Source organism: Bubalus bubalis, chromosome 2 (genome assembly GCF_019923935.1).
Source record: "Bubalus bubalis isolate 160015118507 breed Murrah chromosome 2, NDDB_SH_1, whole genome shotgun sequence".
NCBI lineage: Eukaryota > Metazoa > Chordata > Mammalia > Artiodactyla > Bovidae > Bubalus > Bubalus bubalis.
This window is the reverse complement of record NC_059158.1, coordinates 187,864,910-187,890,643: the sequence shown is the minus strand read 5'-3', so window position 1 is coordinate 187,890,643 and position 25,734 is coordinate 187,864,910. Positions and strand designations below refer to the sequence as shown.

The following is a 25,734-nucleotide window of genomic DNA, read 5'->3' as shown; positions in this document are numbered from 1 at the left end:
CGGGCCCCGCCCCCTCCCGGCGGGCCCCGCCCCCTCCGCGCTCCGCCCCTCCGGGCCCCGCCCCGGGTGAGGTAAGCCAGAGGTGCGGACTCCCGCGTCAAGCTGACAGCCGCGCTGTCGGCTGCGGTGTTCCTACCTATACGGGAGACGTGGCAGGAAGTCCGAGGGGAAGGCGGTGAAGAAAACTGCAGGGTCTCCAGGCGGGAAGGCCCTCCCGCCTTTCCGGGCCCAAACGGGTCTGGTTCCACTCTCGCGGGCAGAATGAGCCTGTGCCCAAGGGCGCTAGCCCTCTGCCCCGTTTTCCCAATCTCTCGCCCCTATCTCTAGCCTCAGCCCCCATTTCCATGTTCTCGAGCCTGCTCCCAGTCTCTGATCTCCCCTCTCCCTTCCTCCCCTCACGTTCACGATGATGGAAGGGCCATGGTTTCGAGTAGGAGCATCCAGATCCCGGTGCCGAACTTGTGGGCATTCAATCAGATCTTCACTCAGCTGCTCAGCAGAGCAAACAGGGGAGCAAGTGGTACGTCCTCCACGAATACGGTGATGAATCCAAACTGCAGCATTGCAGGGGGTTGGGGCATGTCAGGTCTGGGTCACCTCCCCCGCTGGGTCAGCCCCTCCCCACCCACCCCGCCCCCTCCCCGCCCCCGACCCTGCAAGGGACCCTGCTGCACTGCTTGTCCATCTCCAGATATTCCTCAAAGAGGCCCCCGCAGTGGATGAGCTCAGAGTCCTCCTTCCAACACCCCTGCTCCTGCCTGATCCATCTGGATGTCCCCAAGCCCCGCCAGCTATCTCTTCTGCTGCCAGGCCTTCAGCTTCCTGGGACAGACAAAGCCATTTCTATGCTCCCAGTCCCTTGGAGATAGGCACCACGGTCATTCCCACTTTAGAGATGAGGACATGGAGACTCAGAGACCTTGCCTAGGGCTCCCCCAGTTGTGAATGGTTGAGCCAGGGCTCAAGTCCTTGTTTGCTGGACTCCAGAGTCCAGGGCTCCTAAAATCTGCCGTTCCTATATGGCCATTCTTGGTCTCTGGAAGCCCTTCCCCTCTCTAAAACATGAAAAGAGAGCCCCCCTCTTTCCCGCTCATCATACCTTTTAATCCACTCAGCCCTCTTGGAGAGGTGTGTCCTGTAAGCAAAGTCAGAGCTTACAGAATGCAAAACTAGGACTTGTGTCCCCATGTCCCGACCCCAATCAGGGGTTTTTCTGCATAGCTCTCATAAAGGCCCCCTGCCCCAGCCTCACTAGGCCCAACCCCCAGGTCGTCCCCTGCACCCACAGCCTGATGAACTCCTCCACTTTGCTGGCCAGCTGTCTGCCCGCCACAGTGATGAAGAGCCACTGAGCTTAGGAAGGCAGCCTCCGAGCCACACTGTAATGGGCAGACACGTGGCACCTTACTCAGAGCTTGGGGGCTGGCCTCAGAGGCAGATCCTGCCCCGCCATACCTGAAGGGCAACGCCCCCCATCCCCCAAGAGCCGGCTGTCTGGGCGAGGATACTTGCGTCCCCGATCCATATGCCTAGCAACCCGCTGTACTCACCAGGGCATCCCACAAACCCTCAGGCCCACTGGATCAATTGGCAAAGTGCCCTCCCCCTCTGGATCCAGGCCACAGCTAAACTCCATGCTGAGGCGGACCCCTGTCCCTGCTGTGCTTCTGAGCCTCTGGCCTCCCACCCATTGAGCGATAACTCTGGTGACCGGGCTGCTGGGACATCTTGTCCCACTGTCCCCAGTTAGGCCATGTCCCCAAGACCGGTAGGGACCATGGCCCATATCTACTGCTCAATCCATGAGAAGCCAGTTGAGTATTTCTGGGCCAGGAAGAGGGAGTCATGCTGCTGAGGGGAAGAGGTGTGGGTTCTTTCGGTGATTCTCTCTCCCATTCCTGCCAAATGGCAATGGCAGTTACACAGCAACACCACCTCCTGGGAGTCCAGCCCTTGAAAACTCCTGACCTGTGCTTGTTAAAACCTGAAGCTCCCAGAGGGAAGGCCCAGCTCTGGTTTATTTCTGTGCCCCCAGCATCCAGTCCAGGCTGCTCAGTGGAAAGGCCCCCACAAAGATGGCAATGAACCCAAGTGTCAGGAATGGGAGGTGGGGTGTCAGGCCTGTGCCACTTGGTGGCCGTTGAGTGAATGAGTGAAAGCAGGTGTTAGTTTCACGTTTACCCACTGATGTGTTGGTATATTGCAGCTGAGAAAACTGAAGTCCAGGAAAATTAAGGGCCAATTTCAAAGTCAACAGCAAGATGTAGAGACAAATCTAGAGGCCCAAGGACACTGCCACCCTGCTGGGACTTCACTGGGCATCAACAGCCTTGGTCAGGGGTCCTCACCTGCTTTGAAGAATGCTACATAGAAGGGAGCGGAGTAGAAATGGACAAACTGGAAGATGAAGACTCTGGAAGTGGGGGAATCTTCATGATGGGTCTGGGTTCTATGCATCTCTGGGCAAAGGGCAGAGCTGGTCAGAGTCCTATTGCATGTAAGGGGGCAGGCCCAGCCCATTGGGTCAGCTCATTTGCTTCTGTCCACAATCCACCTTCCCCTAAGGCCAGCCATGTCCCCTGGCCACTTCGTTTGAGGATGACTGAGCAGGCTGCAGGATCTGAGATGTGGGGAGTCCTGCATCCCAACTGATGCCAGGACACCCCTGTGACACCCTGCCCTTACTCACCCCGCCTGGTGAGCTGCTTAGCCAGCGAGGTAGACCTGGCCCAGGAGGAGGAGGAGGACCAGACTGAGCTCAGTTGCTGATGTTGGCAACGCTGCCAGCCCAGGCAGAGTGATGGCCATCACCCTGAGCCAGGCCATGTGGAGGGGCAGAAAGAATCTGAAGATGCCCACCTTGTGCCTGGAGTCTGGACAGTGGCCCACACTCCATTGCTCCAAGAGGCACTCACTCGGGCCATGAGCACAGCGTTGCCCATGTGGAACATTTCCATGCTGATGATCTCACGGTAAATGATGACAGACACTAGGAAAATCATCACCACACAGAGCTAGGGCCAGCAGGGAGCGCTATCAGTGCTGGAAGGCAGGTCCACCAGGGCCCCAGCCCACCCTGGAGGGGACAATCCTTCCAGAGCAAGGACTCAATATCCCCTCATCATGAGGATGGATGCGGAGCTGGTGAGTTGGCCAGGAAGACGGGTGTGGGATGGGGAGTAGGGCCCCTTCAGGCCCGTAATAGGGTTCTGGGCCATCTGTGGGGCCAAGGTGACAAACTCCAGATGGGGGCTCTCCTGCCAGAGGGGGCAACAGAAATGTGCATTCCATGGCCCAAGCGGCTGGGTGTCATGACCATGCTTCCTGCCGTTTCCTGTTTGCACAGGAGTCTCTGGGAGTGTGGGAAAGATGTCTCACTCCTTTTTGTTTCTGCAGGGCCTTTTTTCCCTAGGGTCTGGCTAAGAGCCTGTGGATGGATAGATGGATGAGAAGACAGAGAAGTAAACAACGAATGGCCGCGTGTGTGGGAGACGCTGGCTGGTCTGAAGGGTGGGTGGGCAGCAGGTAGACAGGTGGGCAGGCAAACTAGACAGGTAAGCAGCTGGCACAGCTCTGTGAGTGGGTGTGCAGGGTGTGGGTAGATGAACAGATGGGTGGGTGAGTAGATAACGTCTTCGCTTATTCAATAACTATCTTTAAAAGGTTGATTTTATTTATGTACTTAATTTTTGGCCACATTGGTCCTTCATTGTTGTGTGTCAGCTTTATTAGTTGCTGCGGCTGGGGCTGCTCTTCACTGCAGTGGGCGGGCGGCTCGTGGCGGTGGCTCCGCCTGCTGTGGGGCGTGGCTCCAGGCACACGACTCGGTAGTTGTGGGGCTTGACTCCGTAGTTGTGCCTCCAGGGCTATAGAGCACAGGCTCAATAGCTGTAGCGCGTGGGCTTAGTTTCTCCGCGGCGCGTGGGGTCTTCCTGGATCAGGGATCGAACCTGTGTCTTCTGCATTGGCTGGCCTCCAGTGCTTAACCTAACCAAACCTTACATCCTCCTGATGTCAGGGGAGGGTGGAAAAGTGACCCAGGCAAACTGTCGGGAAGAGCCAGCTATGTATCCTTTGACTCCAAAGTTCCCAGCATGGCTTGTGGCCTCTGAGTGCAGCAGGGAGCAGACTTCCGGGCCTGCAGGGCGGAGCTGGGCATCACCTCCTCTCCCTGGAAGTCACTGCAGTCTCCCGGGGTGGGGGGGTGGGAGGGGGCGGGGCAGTTGGTGCTTTTGTGCTTCCGGTGCACCAGGAAAGCCATGGCCCAGAAAGGCAGGAAGTTCCCGGATGGACAAAGAGCCCCGCTGCAAAGAAGGGAGAGAGGGCATGCTGCAGGCACGGCCGAGCCCGGTGCTGGGCCCCAAACCCCTTCCCTTCCTCTCTTCCCTGACTCACCTTGGCCATGGGGCAGACCTTGGAAATATTCCATGTGGCACAATCTCACAGAGTGGGCATATGAGGAAGGAACCCCTGCAGCACGGATGTCCTCCCTGTGAGCAAAGGGCACCCATCCTGGGAGGGTCTATCCTCAACCAGCCAGCGCTCCCAGCCCACAAAGCCCATCCCCACCCCACCCCTGAGCGCTCCCAGTCACATGGTACGTTGGTACCGTGGCAGCTAGGGAAGAGATGAAGACCAGGGTGCCCAGCAGAACACTGGGCAACAGCAAGGCTGTGCAGAAAGCTGCAGGGGTGACAGCGCGCGAGCCTCTGTCTCTGTGCTCAAGCCCAGCTCCCAGCTGTCACCCCCACACAGATGCCCCGGCCAGGCAAAGCAGACAGTCACCTTCTCCCCTGTCTGTGCCATCATCCCCAGTGACCCAGGATGAGTACAGCAACTGTCAAGGGTTGAGACCTGTACCAGGCACCTGGTACCCAGCAAATCGCACAGGCCCAGAGGGAGGAAAGTTCCAGAAAGTTCCAGCCTGCAGGGACGTTCCAGAATTCTCTCCCGATGCCCCTGCGGTGGAAGAAAGCTGAGTTTGTGCCATCTCTACATTGCGCAGTGGGTGGGCGACAGTACAGACTGCCTGGGCCAGCAGACAGGCAGTGCCCACCTCCGCGAGTTTCTGTATCCCATGGACTGTTCAACACCAGGATCTCTGCCACCTGCCAGAAACAATTCTGCCATCCACTCCGCCCCCTTAGGGTCCCAGGCAGCTGACTCACTGCTTGTTGCCGCTGGGGAAACGGGGGTCGTGGGGAGCTCTGCCCAGGAATCTGTGCCCAGAGCAGGGGCCGAAGCTGAAGCCTCCGCCGAATGCAAGGCCTAACACAAGGCAGCGCAGTCTCTAGGCCGGGGACAGAGGGACAAACTGTGCCAGCTGCTGAAACCGCAGAGCCCTTCTCCCGACCAAGTTCAGCCTGGGCCGGTGTGTTCCCGCCAGGCGAGCACCTGAGAGGGCTGAACGCGCGGGATCGGGGGCGTTAGGGCACCGGGGCCTCAGGCTGCGGACAGGACAGGCCTGAAACCTAAAGTAAGTCAAGCAGTTGTCTCCCGGGCAAACCCAGGAGGAGCACAAGAGCCTGGATCTGGCTAAAGCCCTTCCCCGCTGTAGGAGGCCCCGCCCGCCCAGGGCCGCCCGCCCGCGCACTCGGAGAGCGCGGAACGGGACGTGCACGCGCAGCTGCAGGGGTGGCTCAGGCGCAGGCGCCGCTGTCGCTCTGCAGACTCGTCTGGGTCCGGCTGTGGGGGGGCGGGGGGGGCCTGAGGGGCCCGGCAGGGACTCCACTACCAGGGAGGACCCCGCCCCGGCCCACCCCTCCCAACTCCACCACGCGCGCAGGCTCAGTTCCACTGCGTAGACCGCCGGCTGCTCCCACGGCGCGCAGCTCGGTGAAGTGCACTGCGCGCGCCGCGCGCCGCTGGACTGGACTGCACTCCTTGAGGGACCGGAATCTCCGGATGGCCCAGGGCCCAGAGCCCCGCCTGTCATGATCCCTCCAGGAATGGACAGATCGCCTTCCGCGCCAGGGCCCTTGTTCAGTTGCTCACTCGTGTCCGACTCTTTGCGACCCCAAGGACTGCATGCAGCACACCAGGCTTCCCTGTCCATCACTGTCTCCCGGAGCTTGCTCAGACTCATGTCCATTGAGTCGGTGATGCCATCCAACCATCTCACCTTCTGTCATCCCCTTCTCCTCCTGTCTTCAGTCTTTCCCAGCATCAGGGTGTTTTCCAATGAGTCAGTTCTTCGCATCAGGTGGCTGAAGTATTGGAGCTTCAGCTTCAGCATCAGCCCTTCTAATGAATATTCAGAACTGATTTCCTTTAGGATTGACTGGTTTAATCTCCTTGCAGTCCAAGGGACTCACAAGAATCTTCTCCAACACAGTTCAGAAGCATCAATTCTTCCACGCTCAACTTTCTCTATGGTCCAACTCTCACATCCATACATGACTACTGGGAAAACCATAGCTTTGACTAGACGGACCTTTGTCAGCAAAGTAATGTCTCTGCTATTTAATATGCTGTCTAGATTGGTCATAGCTTTTCTTCCAAGGAGCAAGCATTGTTTAGTTTCATGGCTGTGGTCACTGTCCGCAGTGATTTTGGAGCCCAAACCGCCTTCAAAAATCGATTTGGCTCGCATTTCCTCGTTTGAAATTCAAACGAGGGGGGACTAGCACCCTCACTTTAGAACGCGGATATGAACGCTGAGTAGGCCCTCATACAGTAGCGGCTGCCTGTTCCCACTGGTTGGGCTCCTCCAGTGTGCCCACTGGGGCGGAGCGCTTTACACACACGCCCATTTAACCATCACAGCCCCTCTATGGGGCCGACACTAAGGTGAAGCCCATTTTACAGATGAGGTGCTTAGGTCCCTTGCACATGTCAGAGGGCTCCTTAGTGGAGTCCTCGCACCCGTCCCCGCGGCGCCCACCTCCTCCAGGAGCCCGGCCGGGCGCAGTTTGTGCTGGAACTTACCAGCGCCGCTGCAGGCGTCGCTGCCACTCCAGGGCCGCGGGGATCGCGGCTTCTACCACACGAGTGCGCAGTCCCTCCCATCACGGTGGCAGGAGGTCGTTAGGGACGGAGTGCCCCACCCTATCCCCACTCCACCCTGGGCGGAGAGTCCCCCTAAGGCCCAAATTAAGCATGAAGATGGGTCAGCAGGTAAAGAATCCGACTGCAGGGCAGAAGACACAGGAGACACGGGTTTGATCCCTGTGTCGGGAAGATCTTCTGGAGAAGGAAATGGCAACCCACTCCAGTACTTTTGCCTGGAAAATTCCATGGACAGAGGAGCCTGGTAGGCTACAATCCACAGGGCTGCAAAGCGTCAGACACGACCAAGCGACTAAGCACGATCAAGGCCCAAATTAAAGGAAATAGTTTGTGCCCACAAGAGCGATGGGCTAGTTAGAAGGAGGAACTCATTGCAAGAAAAGGGCAGGATTCCTCAAGGAGGTAAGACCTCTCTTACCTCTTGGCAACTCCCAAAGCTCGGGGGAAGCGGGTAAGAGTCCTGCCTGGCCCCAGCCTCACGGATTTTGATCATCCAGTCCTGGATAAAAAGCTGCCGCTGGAGTCCGGCGCAAATGCTGCTGGGGAGGTACAGCGCTCCGGGTCCCCCGGGTCCTTGTCCTCTGAGCTGTCACCGTCCCCAGCGCAACAGGATAGGTGGGGGGAGAGGACCCCGGGGCAGGAGCAGGGCTGGAAGCTCCCCTACAACCCATCTGGGCCTCCTCCGCCCAGCAGCCCCTGCTACCGGCTGAAGATGAAGCGCCTTTGGGGCCCCTCCTGCGTCTCCTCCACTTGCTGTCGCTCCCCAGAATTGCTACCACTGCATAAGGAACAACGTGCACAGAGCAGCCAACACTTTCTGGGCCCTTCGTTCAGGGCCTGGCCCTGCGTTTTACCCGCATTTACTTGTTGCAACTCAGAGGTTAAGTGAGGGGGAGCTATTGTTTTCTCCATTTTACAGATGAACACAGAAGAAGTAAAGTGAACAATTCAAAGTCACCGTTTTCACCTTCCTCCTGGGTCACCATCCCAAGCCTCTGTCAGCCTTCTTTGCTCCTAGGAACCACACCTTCCATCTAGAATAGAACTGAACACCAGCTCTCACCTTGACCTTGCCCCCACCGTCCCAGCCTCTGGGTCTGAGGTCACAGGGAGGGAGGGGTCCCCCTAAAACCCCCTTGCATGCACGCCTGCCAAATCCCTTCAGTCATATCTGACTCTGTGATCCCACCAACTGCACCCCGCCAGGCTCCTCTGTCCATGGGATTCTCCAGTCAAGAGTACTGGAGGGGGTGCCATGCCCTCCTCCAGGGGATCTTCCCCACCCAGGGATGGAACCCGCATCTCTTAGGTCTCCTGCATTGGCAGGCGGGCACCACTAGCCCCACCCTACCCCCAGTTTGGACTCTGGTGATTTGCCTCTGCATACAACTCTAACTTACCCTGGGCCTTGAACGCCATGCCTCCCTCTGGGCACTGCACCCCCCAGTCTACTCCATGGCAAGGGGAGGAGGATGGGGGTGGGGTGGGGTCACAGCTTCACCAGGGTGCCCAGGGGTTAAGGAGACCCAGGGCAGGACCCAGAAGTCACCCGTCTGGACTCACCCGTGACTCTGGAGGCCGGCCTGGCAGACTCTGAGGGTCTGGCCCCCTCCTCCCCTTACTCGCCCCAGGACCAGGCCCCTTGCCGGGGGCTCCAGTTGTCTACAAGGCCAGGCTTGGCTGGCAGCCAGGGAGGCACAGTATTGTATTCTCCCTCCTGCAGGCAGCCCAGGCATCTGGCTGGAAGAGCAGGACCAGGTGGGATCTTGAGGAGCAGGACCCAGCAGACACCACTGGAGGGTGGGGGACAGTCCGGGGGGAAGGGGCACAGCTAAGAGCATCAGGGCGGCTCCGCAGCCTTGGAGGAACGCCTGACTCAGCATCCCACCCTTAATCCATTGGACTTCTGTAACAAACCCACAAACTAGCTGGCTTATAAACAACAGAAATGTATTTCGCACTGGAGGCTGGAAGTCCAAGAGCAAGGCATCACCACCATCCAGCTCTGAAGAGGGCCCTCCGCCTTGTCCAGTCAGCACTTTTTCTCTGTGTCCTTAGACAGTGGAAGAGTCTAGGGGGCTCTCTGCAGTCCCTTTTATAATAGCACTAATCCCATTCATGAGGGCTCTGTCCTTACGACCAAAAAGTGAAAGTGAAAGTCACTCAGTCGTGTCTGACTCTGTGACCCCATGGACACACCTGTCCTCTGTCCATGGGATTCTCCAGGTAAGAACACTGGAGTGGGTAGCCTATCCCTTCTCCAGGGGATCTTCCTGACCTGGGGATCGAACCTGGGTCTCCTGCATTGCGGGCAGATTCTTTACCACCTGGGTCACTAGGGAAGACCCCTCATGACCAAATCCCCTCTCAAAAGCCCCTAACACCATCACACTGTGGATTAGGACTTCAGTGTATAAATTTGGGGGGACATAACCATTCATGCCATTCATGATGGCATCATTGAGTCAATGGGCATGAGCTTGAGCAACTCCGGGAGATGGTGAAGGACAGGGAATCCTGGCGAGGTCGCAAAGAGTTGGACACGACTGAGTAACTGAACAACAAACCATTCAGTTCAGAGCATTCCTCATCTCCAGGGAAGGGGGCTGGGGAGGGAAGAGGAGTGGTCTGGGGGTCTTGACAAACAGCACCAAGGTGGGCTGCAGCACATAGATACCCCCATCCCAGCCCTGGAGAGAGCAGTGCCTCCTCCCACCAGCTGCCTGCCAGAGCCCTTGTGTCTGTGGGCTCAGGGCCCTGAGGGGCAGACACAACCACACTCTTGCCGAGGTTCCCTGTAGTCAGGGCTCAGCCCTGAGCTAGCCTGGGGCACCACCCTTCCCTCAGGCTGCCGCAGGGCCCACAGAAGGAGCAACAGGATATCTGGCTTTGCGCTGTTGTGAGGTTTAACCTAATGCTGGAATTTCTGGCACCAAAATGGGGAAGTCACCTGGGGTGGGTTGCCATTTCCTAGTCCAGGGGAATCTTCCCGACCCAGGGATCAAACCTGCGTCTCTTGCATCTCCTGCACCGGCAGGCAGATTCACAAATACTCCAGCGGCACGGGGGCTGGGCTTGGAGGAGCTGAGAGAGCAGCTGGCCCGCTCAAGTCCCAGCCCTGCTGTGGTCTCCGCTTTGTTCTTACGGAGAGAGATGGGAATTGTCAACTTTCTGACTGGACCAGTGCTGGCCAGCGCCCTGCCCTGCCATGGGGAGGATCAGAGTTATTTCTCCAGAGCAGCCTCTGCTCTTGGCTGAGCTGGTGCCCAAGAAGGATGCTGAAGAGATAACCAGCTGGGATGCAGGGTAGCCACTGCCCCCATCATGGGTATCCTTGGCTGCAAGGTCACATTCACGTCCAGAGGCCACCTTCGCTGGGTCCTACCTTGCACTGCCTGGTGGGTAAAGTCTACTGGAGCCAAGAACACAGAGAAGTGGGCCACAGCAGGGCTGAAGGCCGCAGGGGGACACACTATGACCCAAGAGCAGGCATCAGCCTGTGGGCTGTGCAGGCTGTAAGGCTTGGGTCCTGCCTCGGGACATTCCTGCTCTGGGGCATGGGATACGCTCCGGTCTCAGCTCTGAAGCTGAGTCAGGAGTAAGAAGGCACTAAAACAACGCTTTAGGGCCTGGGAAGTGTTGACAAGCCTGCAGGCAGTGCCCAGGGTGGACAGACCGGCAAGCAGTGCCAGGCAGGCCACCAGGGTGCTTAGGGGCCTGCTGTGCGCCAGGGGGAGAGGGGGCAGCATCTAGCGAGGTGTGTGTGGGCCTGTGAGTCCACGCGGTCCGGGTGGCCATGCCTGTGAGTGTGCAGTGTGCAGAGCGGCCCTCTGGAGAGCGGCCTCTGAGGGTCCGCGGGCTGCCTGGCCATCCAGCACCCTTCCAGCTGGGTCAGACTCAGGCCAGCCCTGGGCCCAGGGGCCCATCTATGGACCCATCAGGGAGAGAAATTCTAAAGGCCGGCCTGTAGGCACTTGCCCCCTGCCCCCTACCCCCTACCGCGAACTTGAGCCTGCATTCTCGTCTCTGGCTAACGCAGGGGATGCAGGTTTGATCTCGGGTCAGAGAACCGAGAGCCCACGTGCCACAGGGCATCCAACCCGCACACCGCAGCCAAAGAAGTCCGCAGGCCACGGCGAAGACCCAGCGCAGCCAGAACGAAAAGGCACGAGAGCGGAGCTTGAGGACACACGGGTGGACTCCGTTTCCCAGCATCCCCGCGGCTCTCCGAGGCCATGTGACTAGGTTCCAGCCAATGAACGGCGGGCGGAATGAGGCACGCGGCTGCGCCGGCCCTGGGTCAGGCACAGAGGCCTGCCGGGCGACATCGCACCGCGCGCTCCCCTTCTGCTGACAGGGTGCTGATGGCCCGGGACAAACCGGGAGGAAGCTCAGCGGGGAGCTCAGGCCCGGGTCTCTGAATGCGTGTTCGGAGCGGGCCCCACACCCACCTCCACGGGAGGTGAGACACAGGAAGGAGGAAACACCTGTGAAGCGAATCCACCGAGAGCGCAGGGTTTATCTGGGGCAGCAGACGGTGTCACCTCAACCCACACCGGCTCCTGACTGAGGGCGCTTGGGATCCGGGGCCCAGCTGAGGCACCCGCTCCCCAGTCACCCTCTGAGACGCTGCAGGCAGGGCTGGAGGACACTTGCGCCCTCGGGCCCTGTGCGTGCAGGGCCTGTTTGCAGAAGTCCGGCGCCCAGGGCGACAGAGGAGGCCGGGGGGCACCCAGAGGCCCTCAGACCGCTGCCCTGAAGGGCCGTTTGTCCGCCTCCCTGCGCTGAGCTCCACGAAGAAAGGGCCTTCCCAGGCCTCCACCCTCCCTGACAGGCCCCGTGGCCCGTCCTGGGGGGAGACCCGCATTTCTGCCCCAGCCCGGGGCCCAGGTCCTGCTCCAGGTCACCCGCGGGTGGGGAGTGCCCGCTCACGAGCCCACCACCCCTGGGCCGGGGCAGGCCTCTGGGGCGGGGAGCAGGCCAGCTGCCACCTGGTCCTGGTGCCACAGCTGCTCCGCCAGGCCGTTAAGCACGTGGGCGACATCGGCCAGCCCGGCCCGGCCGTCCAGCGTGCGTCCGTCTGCCAGCCGCCGCCCCGGCACGCTCTTCACCCGCAGCAGGGGTAGTGGCCAGGCCTGCCGGAAGGCCGCGAGGTCCCGCTCGGGCACGTCCGTGTGCACGTACTGGTCGAATCTGGAGGCGGGTCAAGGAGCCTGTCTGCGCGCCTCGGCTTCCCCGTCAAAGCCAGCCTCCTCCCGGTCCCTTGTCCCCCGCACCCCGGTCTGCGGGAGGCCCTGGTGCAGCCTCTAGGGAGCCCGCGGGGCCGGACCCCACCGCGCGGCACAGGCAGGCCGCCGGACCCCCGCTCCGCGCCTCGCCAAACGTGGCCTCTTAACAGTGCTGGGGCTCCCGGAGGATACTTGGAGCCGATAACCATCCTGACCACGCCAGGGGCCTCGCCGGCTACTCGCGCCAGCTGTCCAGGGAGGTCTTCAAAGGAGGCCCGGTCAGTGAAGGAGAAGAGGAAGAGGAACGCGTCTGCGTTCTCCTTGCAAGCCTGGGGACGGGGTGGCCGGTGAGAGGCTGCTGCGAGGTCGTCACCTTGGGACCAGAAGCTGTCGGCCCCGAGAAGTCTTCCCACCGCCCGTCCGTTCACAGCCCGGGAGAAAGAGGCCCGGCGCGGCAGCGGCTGCTCCCGGGCCTGGGCCAGCGTCCTCTGGCCCTCCCGCTGCCGCCTGCAGACCGCGCAGGCCCGGCTCAGACGCCCCGCCCCCAGACCCCCAGGCCCACCTGCCAGCTCACCGGCAGCATGTGTTCGAACTTTTTGAGCGCAGACTCCCCGCAGTCCCAGAACTCGAAGCGGAACATGACGACGTGGTCGCTGGCCTGCAGCTTGGCAGGCCAAAACACCACAGTGGTCTGGATGCCTGGGGGGCCAGGTGGGTCCCGCAGCACGGGAGAGGCAGCGGCGGAGGGGAGGAGGGGGCCGGGAAGAAAGTCCTCAGTCTGATGGGGAAGGCACAGTCCCTGACGGGAGAATTCCTGCCCCAGGAGCCTCCAGCCTACCAGCGAGATGCAGCCCTAGCCATAACCGTGACGAAGCACTGCATCGGCCAAAAAGGTCGTTTGGGGGCTTCCCCGGTAGCTCAGCTGGTAAAAAAAAAAGTCCGCCTGCAATGCAGGAGACCATGGTTCGATTCCTGGGTTGGGAAGATCCCCTGGAGAAGGGATAGGTTACCCACTCCTATATTCTTGGGTTTCCCTTGTGGCTTAGCTGGTAAAGAATCTGCCTGCAATGTGGGAGACCTGGGTTCGATCCCTAGGTTGGGAAGATCCCCTGGAGAAGGGAATGGATACCCACTCCAGAATTCTGGCATGGAGAAGTCCATGGACTGTATAGTCCATGGGGTCTCAAAGAGTCTGACATGACTGAGCAACTTTCATTTGCCATAAGGAGGTGCAGAAAAATTCAAACGAACTTTGTGGCCAACCCAATAGTTTCCCTCTTATGCACATGCATGCTAAGTCACTGCGGTCATGCCGGACTCTGCAACCCTATAAACTGTAGCCTGCCGAGCTCCTCTGTCCACGGGATTCTCCAGGCAAGAATAGTGGAGTAGGTTGCCATGCCCTCCTCCAGGGGATCTTCCCACCCCAGGGATCGAACCCAGGTCTCCCGCATTGCAGGCGGACTCTCTGCCGTCTGAGCCGCAGGGGAAGCCCGCTCTAGTACTGGCCGCACCACAGTCCCAAGGGCTTGCACAGAGGCGCTTGTGCAGGCTCAGGGGGTGCAGTGGTTCTGGGGTTGCAGAGTAACAGGTGGCGCTGGTCACAGATTCCAGCTCATGTGGTCCAGGGCGAGTCTTTTCTCCACCCCAGGGAAGGCCTCCTAGGAGGGACTCACCAGTGGTCTCGTGGTGCACCACGGGCACCTCCAGGCCAGCCAGCTTGGCCACCAGCGCTGTCTTGCCCACGCCACTCTTCCCAGACACGAAGATCTTGTAGCTGGCAGTGTCGATGGCCACAGGCGGGGGAAGCACTGGTCGCTCGAGCAGCCCTGAGGTAAGGCCGGAGCCAGGTGGGGTCAGGGGGCCAACCTGGGGCTTTTTTGGTGCCAACCAACCCTTCTCTATACAGTCCCTGTGACAGAGGCCTGCCATACAAGTAGCATCCCCGGAGGAGAAGCTCTGCTGGAACCCCAGTGCTCCCTGAACCAGGCCAGTGCCTACTCCAAATAACTTTTTTTTTTTTTTTTAAGTTCTATGCATGAGGTGCTTTTTGTCATTTTTTGCTGCACCACAAGGCTTGTGGGATCTTAATTCCCCTACCAGGGGTTAAAAGCAGACCCCTGCAGTGAAAGAACTGAGTCCTAACCACTGGACCACCAGGGAATTCCCTGAGATGGTTTTCATTAACACTATTATCACATATCACACATATCACATATAGGTGAAAGCAAGGTTTTTCCTAATTCTTTCCTCAATGGAGAAATAGCAGCCAAAGTATTCTTAAGTATTGCAAATAAACTCCTTAGAATCAATACTGTCAGATCTTTATGAATGTTTTAAATTAGTTAATTAATTTAACGAATTTAGTGTTTCTTTCTTTTTGCCAAGCCGTGTAATTTGCAGGATCTTAGCTCAATCCCTCACCAGGGATTGAACCTGGGCCCACAGCAGTGAAAGCACTGAGCTCTAACCGCTGGGCAGCCCTGAGTGTTTTTAATTTAAAACTTGTAACAAAAAAAGTATAAACTATGAGGCATCATAGTGTAGGACCTGGAAGTCTTAAAGTGTGGGCTGCCCTCTCACTCTCTGGTCTCAAGCATTCTGGCGGTTTGTGTCTCCGGGCCAAAGCTGGATTCAGCTAGGGTTAGGGTTAGTGCAGTCCAGGCCAGGCCCCTCTGCGGGCCTGTCAGCTGGATGAATTCACTTCCTCCTGGGGAACAAGGGCGTCTTATTCTGGAGACAGCAGGATATGGAAGAGGCTTGTGTTTACTCACTAGGGGAGCTGGACAAGTCTGCAGTCCTACTGAGAAGGTTAAATTGGCGTCCAGGGTACAAAGTGGCCAGCAGATGGCCTGGCGCCGGCTGAGGCCTCAGTCAACAGCCTCTCTGGTGATAGGGGTTCCTGGCAGTGTTTTGTCTGTTTCCGTGTTCCTGGCTCTGATGATGGAATTAGATCTAAGGAGATTTGGAGGTGGGGGCCCCAGGATGGGGCTTCTAAGGTTCCCAAGGATGGGGAGAGGGGTGGAGCCGGCCCTCAGTGCCCTGTCTCTGCCCCCCGCCCCTCCCCCAGGTGACCCCCCCCCCCCAGGAACAGACAAGGAAGGGTCGCCCTCGCCCCCTCCCCTTCCCCGCCCCCTCCCCCAGGGGAGCCCCCCCCACCCCGACCTGGGACAGGCAGCGGAGGGGGCGCTCACCAAACACCCGCCGGCGGCTCTTGCGCAGGACGCAGGCCAGGTACTCCTTGCCCTGGGCGCTCTCGTGCCAGTCTGGGACAATCACCGAGCCCGGGGCGGCCGGCCTGGCCATGGCTGGGCACCCTGACGCAGAGGGAAGGCGGAAAGCCGGGCACGGGGGACGGAGAGGGAAGCTGGGTCTGTGGCCTTCACCTGCCCCCGGACTCCTCCCTGGAGCCCCCCGCCCCCCGGAGGACAGGGCGATCGTGGAGCCCCAGCTTCTTACTGTTCCTATTGAGGCTTCTAGCCTCAAAGCCCCCTTGGAATACCCCGGCTCCCTCTCATCGCGCCGACCGCGCAAGACGGTCACCCCATCGCCGCACCAGGCGGTGTTCGCACGGCCCCCGAGCCGCTTGTCACCTCCGGGGAGGTCACACGGCCTTGCTTCTCCTCCGCCTCCTCGATCTCAACTCCGGGGGCCACCAGCGCTCACATCGCCGGCCCCCGCGGGGACCAGGTGGAGCTCGCTTTGAAGGCCCGCCCCGCGTCCGGCTGCCCAGGGCCGGCGCTCAAGGCGCATGCGCGGAGTCTGTCGTCATGGAGACGCGGGGCGGGGCGGGCCGCGGGGCGGGGCAGGTCCGTCTGTCTCTGCGGCCGCGTGGGCTCCGTAGCTGGGTCTGGCCTTCTCCATTGCTCTGTCCCATCCCCAGTCTTCCTTGCAAAATTTGACCAAATCCCCCTTCTGCCTCTTTGCGCCTCAGTTTCCTCTTCTATAAAGTGGAGGTAAAATGCTATTACCTCCTAGGATTCTTTACAACGGTGACAAGTCCTTAGCAGTGTTCCGTACGTTTATTATTGTTGTTATAGTATCATTATTATTGATCTCGCTCGGCAGGAACTGGACATGAATTAAACACCTGTGGCTTCACCGATGGGGAAACTGCTGCTGAGAGTGGTCAAGGGAGTTGCTCAAGGCCTTAAAAATGAGTCTGATTGATTTCTTGATTGATTGATTGATGTCACTTATTCAACAATGACCGAGCGCCTGTTTTATGCCTGATTTGTTCTAGCTGCTGGGAATGCAATGGCCACGAGAGGTCTCTGCCCTCCTGGAGCTGACATTCCATTCAGGGGCTGTCAGCCCCTCCCCAGTGTCCCCACACTGGGCACCAGGCCTGTCACCCAGACGGGTGCTCAGTAAATGCCCCTTAGCTGGACAGTGTGCAAAATAGCTCATCACTGAAAAGCTGTCTACTACACTTTTTCTCAGTACCTTCTTGCCGTGCCTTCAAGTAGGGCAAATCACTGTTTTGTAAATTCTATGAATTAGCCTTCCCAGGTGGCTCAGCAGTAAAGAGTCCACCTGCCTGCAATGCAAGAGGATCAGGTTCAATCCCTGGGTCAGGAAGGTCCCCGGAGAAGGAAATGGCAGCCCACTCCAGTGTTCTTGCCTAGAAAACCCTGTGGACAGAGGAGTCTGGTGACCACATTCCTCGGGGCCACAAAGAGCACATGCGCTATGATTAACCTTCATTGAAGGCTGACTAACTGCCAGCCGATGGGGGCTTTAGAGAGGTCAGTTATTACATCCATAAACAAATTTGTGTAGGAAATACTATTGCCCTTCTTTTATTTTACAGATGAGGAAACTCAGAGGCAATGGGATTATTTGAAGTCACACCACATAGGTGGTCAGTGGGAAAACTAGACTCAGAACCCAGGGTGCCTGGACTCTGACGGACGTCTCTGGTCTGCCGCACTGGCTCTTGTGTTTTGTTTTGTTTTGTTTTTTTCATTATTTACTTATTTATTCGACTGCACCAGGTCTTCACTGAAGCATGTGGGATCTAGTTCCCTGACCAGGGATCGAACCCAGGGCCCCTGCATTGAGAGCACAGAGTCTTAGCCACTGGACCACCAGGAAGTCCCTGGGTCTTGTGTTTTTAAAACTTTGATCCCAGTCCCTAGGAGGGACATTTCTAGCAAAGCTGAACGCAGACAGAGGGCCATGAGCCCACAAATCACTGAGGCCGGTTCTCAGGCCCTGTGGGGGAGTGGGGTCAGGATGTGTAAGCCGGGGCACTTGCCTTAAACTTGCTTACACCACATTGGAAATACACGCTCGTAACCACCCCTGCAGGGCTCCGCAGCTGGAAACCACTGTCTGTGCTCCGGGTCGCTCAGTTCCCCATCCCACAGGGCCTAGCGCCTCTGTGTGGCGTCTTCACAGTGGACCAAGGGCGCCTCAGTCACGAGACTCAAACCTGATGCATGTCCAGGCTTCCGGACTTCGCAGCCAGCCCTGCCCTGGCCTGGCTCGTGGAGGGCTCAGGGACAGGGAGGAAACAACTTAGCCATGTGAGCTGGCTAGTTAACCTGGAGGCGAGATACGCTGTGCGGTCCTCCTGGGCTCAGACAGGGAGGCTGGAGTCGGAGGGGCTTGTGGCCAGAGGGTTGGGGGGATCAGTCTTCATGGCCTCAGGAGCTCATGGAGAGGACACTGCAGCAAGCTGAATCAGGAGCCTGTGCAAAATGCAGATTCTCAGGCCCTGACCCCCAGAGAGTCTGCTTCGGGGGGTCGGTCGGGTCTGTGAGCCTGCACGTTTAACAAGAATGCTGGGCAGGTGGACGCCGGGCTCTGCGTCAGTCTGCTTGGGCACTACAGGCTGGGTGGCATACACAGTACAAGCTCTCCAAGCTCTCTGGCAGCTCGCAGTCCAGAACCAAGGTGCCAGCAGGGCTGTCTGGTGAGGACGTTCCTCCTGGTTTGCAGGCAGCTGCCTGCTTCCTGCCCTCGTCCTCACGAGCCCTCTTTTCTGTTCATACACACCCTTGGCGTCTCCTCCTTTTTGTAAGGACATTAGTAATATCGGATTAAGGCCCACCCTTATGACCCCATTTAACCTTTCTTGCCTCCCCAAAGGCCCAATCTCCAAATAAGTCTGCTTGAGGGGGTAAGGCTTTGACCTATGGTGGGGGTGACACGTTTCAGCCTGGAACAAGGCCAAGGACCTCACTCACACAGTCGCCACTGCTCAGCTCAGGACAGGAACCAGTCACGGTTGGCGCCTGGCCTTTCAGAAGGATGCTGTGCGCACGGTCCAGGGGGTTCCTCTCTCCTGTGCTCCTCTGACCCCTAAACTACGTGTCCCACAAGGGTCTCCTCTTTGAGTCTCAGGTGAAACAGGGAGACACTACCCACTTAAAGGCCCTTCCAGTGTAGAACCTCCTGATTAATGCACTCGTTTCTTCATGGTTTGGACTTCTCCCCAGACTGAGCACCTCCTGGACAAGGCTCCACAAGGGCTCACAAGGAAGGCCTGTCACGGCGGGGACACGGGGGCCCACGTGGGCAGCACACAGAGCAGAGGACCTGCGGGGCAGGAGGGCAGGGGCGCCGGGCAGCCTCTGCGCCATCCGCGGTCGCTGCTTCCTTCGGGCCTTCCCGGCTCACCCCTGGCCCCGAGTGACCTTTCTGCACATAAATCAGCATTGTCCCACCCGCAACTGCAGTCTCCAGTGGTTTTCACTGCGCTCAGAGTAAAATCCAAAGTCCACGTCTTCGAGGCCTTCCGTGCCTGACCTGACCACCTCTTGCTTTGCACTCCAGCCACCGCCTTCCCCGGCCTGCTGCACTCAGCGACCCTGGCCTTTTTCTGCTCCCACTGAGGGACTCTGTGTCGCATTTCCCACCCCCTGGAACTCCCTCCACCTCCCCAGGGCCTCATGAGGCTGGCTCAGGGGAGCCCTTGCCCAGGTCTCGGGTGGACATCGCCTGCACAGAAGCCCTCTCTGCCACTCAGGGACTTGCCCGCACATCCCAGCTCATTCTCACATCATTCTTTCTTGATCCTGGAATTTTATTCATTTACTTATTTTTGGCTGTGCTGGGTCTTTGCTGCTGCACACAGACTTTCCCTAGTTGCAGCAAGTGCGGGCTACTCTCCAGATGCGTTTATGAGGCTTCGCTTGTCTCGGAGCGCCGGCTCTAGGTGCACGGGCTTAGCTGCTCTGCCACACATGGGATCCTCCCAGACCAGGGACCAGAACTGTGTCCCCTGCATTGGCAGGTGGATTCCTAACCACTGAACTGACAGGGTAGTCCCGATCCTGAAATTTTAAAATGTATTGTCTGTCCCCCTCACCTTGGACATGAGGTGAGCCCCCTAGGATTGGGGGCCTTGCCTTTTGGTTCTGTTATATCCCTGTGCTACCACAAACTGGGTGGCTTAAACAACAGAAAGGTATTTTCTCAGTTCAGGAGGTTAGAAACCTGAGATCGAGGTGTTAACAGGGTCAGTTTCCTGGAGGGCTGAGCAGGAAGGACCCGCTCCAGGCCTCTCTCTGGCTTGGCCACCCTCTCCCTGTCATATTCCTTCCCTCTGGGCTAGCCCCTGCTCAGTTTCTCCTTATGATGATACCAGTCCTATTGGATTGGGGTCCACTCTAAATGATCTCACTTTAACCACTTCAGTAAAGATCTTATCTCCAGGACTTTGCTGTGATCCGGGGGTTAAGATTCTGCTCTTTCACTACAGGAGGTGCGGGTTTGATTCCTGATTGGGGATTTTCAACATAGGTCAGAGAAGGCAATGGCACCCACTCCAGTACTCCTGCCTGGAAAATCCCAGGGACGGAGGAGCCTGGTGGGCTACAGTCCATGGGGTCACTAGGAGCTGGGACACGACTGAGTGACTTCACTTTCACTTTTCACTTTCATGCATTGGAGAAAGCAATGGCAACCCACTCCAGTGTTCTTGCCTGGAGAATCCCAGGGATGGGGGAGCCTGATGGGCTCCCGTCTATGGGGTCGCACAGAGTTGGACACGACTGAAGCAACTTAGCAGCAGCAGCAATGCATGAAGTTTTTCCAGGGTAGGGGAGACACAATTCAGCACATAATCATCCCTACTACCTACAATATGTCTGCAATAGAGTAAAAACTTAATAAAAATGTGCTGACTGCCTATGGCTACAACATGAAGAATGGCTTGCAGAGGGCAAGCCTGGAAGAAGGACCATTAGGAAGCAGGGTGAACATTCTAAGAACGAGCAGAGGACGTGCATTTGTCAAATATTTATGAGCCAAGAGTGGGAAGACGAGTGAAAGTGCTGCAGCCCCGGCCTCGCGTGGACCCCCGCGCCGGTGGGCAGGGCAGCGGGTGGACAGGACTCTGGCCGGTGGACTTAGTGTCCAGATTCCCTCAACGCTTCCGTTTTGGCTGAGCTGCGTAGTGGCCGCTGTACACCTGGGCTTTCTCTGGCTTCGGCGAGCGGGGGCTGCTGTCTGCTGTGGTGCGGGCTTCTCACTGCGGGGGCTTCTTCCACTGGAGCGTGGGTTCTAGGCACGAGGGCTTCAGTGGCTGTGGCCTGTTGGCTCAGTAGTCGTGGTGAGTGGGTTGACTTGCCCAGCAGGCTGTGAAATCTTAAGTTTCCCGACCAGGGATCGAACCTGTGTCCCCTGTATTGGCAAGCAGATCCTTAACCACTGGATGACCAGGAAGTCCCCCAGATTCCCTTTAAACACTGAATTTGGCCAAATCATCCCCAACAGTTGGGGCTCTTTTTTCCTCACCACGCGATCTTAGTTCCCCGATCGGGGGTCCTACCTGGACCCTGGGCAGTGACAGCGGACAGTCCTAACCACTGGACCACCAGGGAACTCCCCCCAGGAGTTCTTTATCGGCTGAGATATGACGGGCTGGGCGCCAAGGCTTGTGTCCTTCCCCGGGAAAAAAACCTGTCGTTCCCCGGCTGCAAACCCTCCCAGCCTCCCGCGGGCCTGCCGTCCACACCGCGCCCAGTCGGCAAGGCCGTCTGAGCACCCGGCCCTGGCTCAGCGCGCCAGCCACATGGGCCTTCCTGCTGTTCCTTGGACTTGTCAAGGTCACGCCCGCCTCAGGTCTGTCTGCCTGCTCTTCTCTCTGCTGGAACGCTCTCCGCCCGTCTCCCCGTGGCTTGTTTTTTACATTCAGGTCTCACCTGAAATGTCACCTCCTCAGAAAGGCCACGCGGATGAGCCCAACACCGTCACACTTTGTCACAGCCCATTTTAATTTTCTTCATGGGATTATTCGCTGGAGTCGTCTTGCTTAGTTGTTTACATATTTGTCTGTCCCTTCTCCCCGCCCTCCACCAAACCATGCATTCCACAGGGCAGGACAGGGCCTGGCAGTGCCCCTGACAGAGGGAACTACGCGGGCGTGAGTGCCAAGTCGCTTCAGTGATGACTCTGTGACCCCGTGGACTGCAGCCCGCCAGGCTCCTCCGTCCGTGGGATTCTCTGGGCAAGAAGACTGGAGTGGGTTGCCATGCCCTCCTCCTGGGGGTCTTCCCGACCCAGGGGTCAAGCCCAGGTCTCTCACATCTCCTGCGTCGGCCAGCGGGTTCTTTACCACTAGCGCCACCTGGGAAGCCCAAGACAGGGCTACAGATCTGCTTAATGTGGGGATCCGTGCTGGCCAGACACCCCGCCCTCCAGATGTCAGCCGCGAGGCCGGTTTTTCTGCGTTTCCCATGGACTCTCTTTGCTGCCCGTCTGGGTTCAGGCCCCGTTTCTGGGCCTTCAGCTCATCCTCTAGTTCCGCCCCGTCCCCTGCGGTCACACGGGGCCTCTGTGCCTCCCCACAGGCTCCTCCCTCCACAGAGGGAAGACCCTTCCTTCCCGCCCTGCAGTGCTCCCCAGGCCCCATCTTGCCCTAGTTCCTGTGGACCCGAGGCACGTCATCTGCTCCTCTCCAGGTGGAGCAAGTTCAAGTTTTTGCCTCCGGTGATTCACCCATTTGAGAAGCAGGGCTTTGTTTCCTCTGACTCAATTTAATCTGTCTCTGCTCTGCAGATGTTATAGTTCAGTGATTTCCTGGTAAAGTTAAATTCAGTGATTCTTCATTCCTACAGCTTAAACACTCAAGTCTCCTCAAAGCTGTTTCCTTTCATCTCTGCCTCCTCTGGTGCTGGGGTTCACGTTCAGTGGGGTGGAGGGGGGGCATTTACCCGAACGGCAAGGAAGCACGGTGGGGCATCGTCTCTGGGCTTTTGTGGCCATCTGCCATGGCCTCACCCATGCTGGCTCCGTCAGGGGTGTGCTCTCCGCCACCGTGGGTCCTGGTCATGAGCTTCTATCCCTGCTGCATCCGAGACGATGGCCTCTGCTCACTCTGCATGGTCCTCGACCCTGAATGCCGGCTCCTCTGGACAGGCCAGACCCCTCACAGCTCTTCTGCACCCTTCCTGGGACACAGGGGTCTGTCTTCCCGGTCTGAGGCCCAGAGGCCTGCACGTTCTGCGTTCCTGGCTGCCGGAGGCCAGGCCTGGACCCCACTGACCTGGGGTCTCCCAGAAAGGCTGTCTGCCCCTGCCTCAATGTAGCAGGGTGAGGTCAGGACAAGGAGAACGCCTTCCCAGACCTCTGGCTCCTCGTCCACCCTCTTCTTGCGTTTTAGTGACATAATTGGACACTCTTTTGGCCCCGGAAGCTCAGGACTTGTCCTCTTTGTTCAGCCGAGTGACACTCCCTGGTGAGGGATGAACCTGCAAGCTGCTCCCAGGGCAGGTCTCTCTGCCTCGTCTGAGCGCAGAGCCTTAGGGGTGAGTCCACACTCAGGGCACACGTACTGAGAGTGACCCTCAGGGCAGCGCTGGGTCTCTCTGGCCTCGTCGGGGGGCGGGCAGCAGCTTTCTTTCCCCCGAGGCTTCTGCCTGGTTAGGGCCTGCCCCGCCCTCCTTCCGTGCCTGCAGTGGGTGGGCAGACAGGCTCCCTGGCGGGGACACGGCACACTCCGCCAGGCCCCTCAGGCGTCTGAAACATCAGCTCCGCTCTGTGTGTACCGACAGGGTCGGGCCGGAGCCCAGCCCACGGGGAGAAGCACCGGCTTCCCCACAGCCGGGGCGCGGGGCGGCGCCCGGAAGGAGGCGGCTGTGGACGGCGTCTGGGACCCCAAGCCTTCCCCAGGGCGCCGCCCGGTGGGCTTCCGAGGCACCACACCCGTGGTCCCGGCTGAACCGGTGACCTGCGTGCCCAGCAACGTCACGGCCATTTCCGCCCTTGCAGCTGAGAGGCCCAGGGAGGCAGGGACAGCTTTTGAACAGATGCGCCCCTGGTCCGAAGTCCGTGCCTGTCCCTCATCTATAGTCTCTCTGGAAACTCCTTTATGAGCCCACAGGACCACATCTCAAGGGTTAAAAGGGCAAACAGAGGTCCTATGGTCTCACTCTTGATCTGACCCATAAAGCAGCTCTGCCGTCTCCTCCCATGGGCTTTATCAGTCCCTGGCTGAATAGTTGCATCAACAGTGAAATCAACAGAATGCGGCAAAATTCTGTAAAGCAATTATCCTTCAATAACAAATAAATTTTAAAAATACTGAAATCATCACCTCACAAAGAACCCCCAGGCATGGTGGACTGCCTTCTCCATGGACACTGTAGGGAGGAGGGGAGGAGGAGACAAACCCCAGCCCCTCTGGCACCATCCCCAGCTGGCCAGCCTCAGGATCTCGGGGGGCCTTTCCCAGGTTCCCCAGGTGAGGGACGTGGGGCGTAAGCGCAGGGGGGTGCCAGCACGTGCAAGGCTGTGGTCTCCTGTCTGAGTCGGGGATTCCCACACACCCTCCCTCCCGCTGGACGGCCTGTGGAGCCCCGGGAGCAGGAAGGACACCTGGTGTCACCCTTTTGCAGGCTGGATGCTGCAGTTCAGACCCAGATGGGCACAGGCCTCTGACCCTTCAACACCCAGGGGCGGGGCGGGGCAGGGGCTGTGCTGGGACACCCACAGGCCTGGGGGAGCCGCGCTCTGCGCTGAGCTGAGCTCTCACTGAGGATTTCTCCCCAGACTGGCACATGCCCTCCTCTGCCCCTCACAGCCTCTGACCTGGGGTCGCTCACGCTGCTGTCTGCAGGCTCCGACCCGCCAGAGCTGGGGCTTGCTCCCCCGCCATTACTGCGGCCCTCGGCCTGAGTGGACTGCGTTAGGAAGCTGGCGGGAAGCCTTATGGGACTGACCTGCCCTGAAAGCCAGGTCTTCCCCAGGACCACCAATCACCACGGGCACCCTACCCACCAAACATCACCTCCTCTACATCCCCTAGTCTGAGTATCCAGGCAATGCTAGAATCCCTTCAGTGATGCCACACCGGTTCCAGGCTTACACAGAGCTCTCACTGCGTAAAGTGCTTCCCAATGACCCTTCTCTAGAGCTTCTACCTACTGACCCTGTTGAGCCCAAAAAGGAGCTATAAGGAGCCACAGCTTTAAGGAGGAAGTCTGCCCTTCTGTAAGGGCAAGTGTGGAAGCGTCCAGAACGACCATTCTACCGCTTGCCACCTGCAGATCAGTGACCTGGGACCCTTCCGTACACTGTGGTCTAGTTTGCCAGCTGCCTCAAAGTACGGAAAACAGAACAGACAGCATCAGACAGCATGCTGTTACACGTGGAAAAGTTTCATCCTGCAGCTTGGGAAACACACATGGGCAGGCAGGATGAGAGCTGCAGGCTCACAGCACCTTAATCTGAGACGAGGCTGATCCTCAGTCTGAGCTGCGTGAAAGAACGATGACGCTGGGCGCAGAAACCCAGGAGTGTTAGAAGCAACTGGCAGACGGAAGAATAAGGTCCAGAGGGAGGCGAACTGCCGAGACCATTCTGACCCGACTGATGGCACCAGCTGTCACGTTCTGCTCGAGGCAAAAAGCCTCCGAGGTTCTCATGGGGACAGGTTACGACATGCCTCAGACAGCTGTGGGCGTGCATAACCCTTAGTCAGGAGCGTGATCCTAACAATTTACACACTGTGGCCAGCACTTTCCTTCAAGATCACATCTTTTCTTCAAGGGCTAATTATAAACAATAGCCACCAATCATTAAGTGCCAGTCCAGCACTGGGCTAGTGCTTTTCATATACAACTTCCAATTAATCCTCAGGATCCTATAAAAATAGAAACTACTAGGTTTATAAACTGGTATCCAAGGTTGAGCAGGAAATAGGGGAAGGCAGGATGGGCCGTCACGGGCTTCAGGCCCATGCCTCCAACCCCCATCTGCTGTTTCAAGAGCCCAAGGCCCCTCATCTTTGCTGAGGCGGCCAGCGATGGCGCAGATGTCGCCCAGGTCCCTGGGTGTGCTCTCCAGGCTCGTCACCTCTCTGGGGCCCCGCTGCAGGGTGGCGCTGAGCGTGTGAAACTGCATCCTTCAAGCATGCTGCAGAGCGCTGCTCCATCATTACGTGACGGCCTTGGGGGCGGGCCACCCTCCTGGAGGAAGAGTATCTTTCCCACTACTTTGCTTCCAACTCCAGTCTCCCACTGCTTTTCATCACAGCGTGCTTTCT

The 25,734-nt window shown here is 58.5% G+C and overlaps 1 protein-coding gene across 4 annotated transcripts; it reads right to left on the bottom strand.

Annotated features, from left to right (window-relative positions):
* Positions 1 to 8,941: 8,941 nt before the first annotated feature.
* On the bottom strand, positions 8,942 to 15,993 carry CPLANE2 (ciliogenesis and planar polarity effector 2). 4 transcript variants are annotated; one of them, XM_044938239.2, is made up of 6 exons: positions 15,696 to 15,993; positions 15,431 to 15,553; positions 13,913 to 14,065; positions 12,799 to 12,935; positions 12,429 to 12,565; positions 8,942 to 12,201 (listed from the first exon to the last, which is right to left on the bottom strand). In XM_044938239.2, the coding sequence occupies exons 2-6, from the start codon at positions 15,540 to 15,542 to the stop codon at positions 11,937 to 11,939; spliced, it is 804 nt and encodes a 267-aa protein (XP_044794174.1). In that variant the 5' UTR covers positions 15,543 to 15,553; positions 15,696 to 15,993; the 3' UTR covers positions 8,942 to 11,936. The 4 variants fall into 4 exon arrangements, with proteins under 4 accessions (XP_044794174.1, XP_044794175.1, XP_044794176.1 ...); XM_044938240.2 differs by having other exon boundaries at positions 15,793 to 15,993; XM_044938241.2 differs by having other exon boundaries at positions 15,830 to 15,992.
* Positions 15,994 to 25,734: the final 9,741 nt, after the last annotated feature.

Coding starts and splice junctions, on each gene's coding strand:
- CPLANE2 (XM_044938239.2), bottom strand. CDS start 15,542: ATGGCCAGGCCGGCCGCCCCGGGCTCGGTGATTGTCCCAGACTGGCAC. Junction 14,066..15,430: donor GAGCCGCCGGCGGGTGTTTG/GTGAGCGCCCCC, acceptor GCCTTACCTCAG/GGCTGCTCGAGCGACCAGTG. Junction 12,936..13,912: donor GGTGCACCACGAGACCACTG/GTGAGTCCCTCC, acceptor CTGGCCCCCCAG/GCATCCAGACCACTGTGGTG.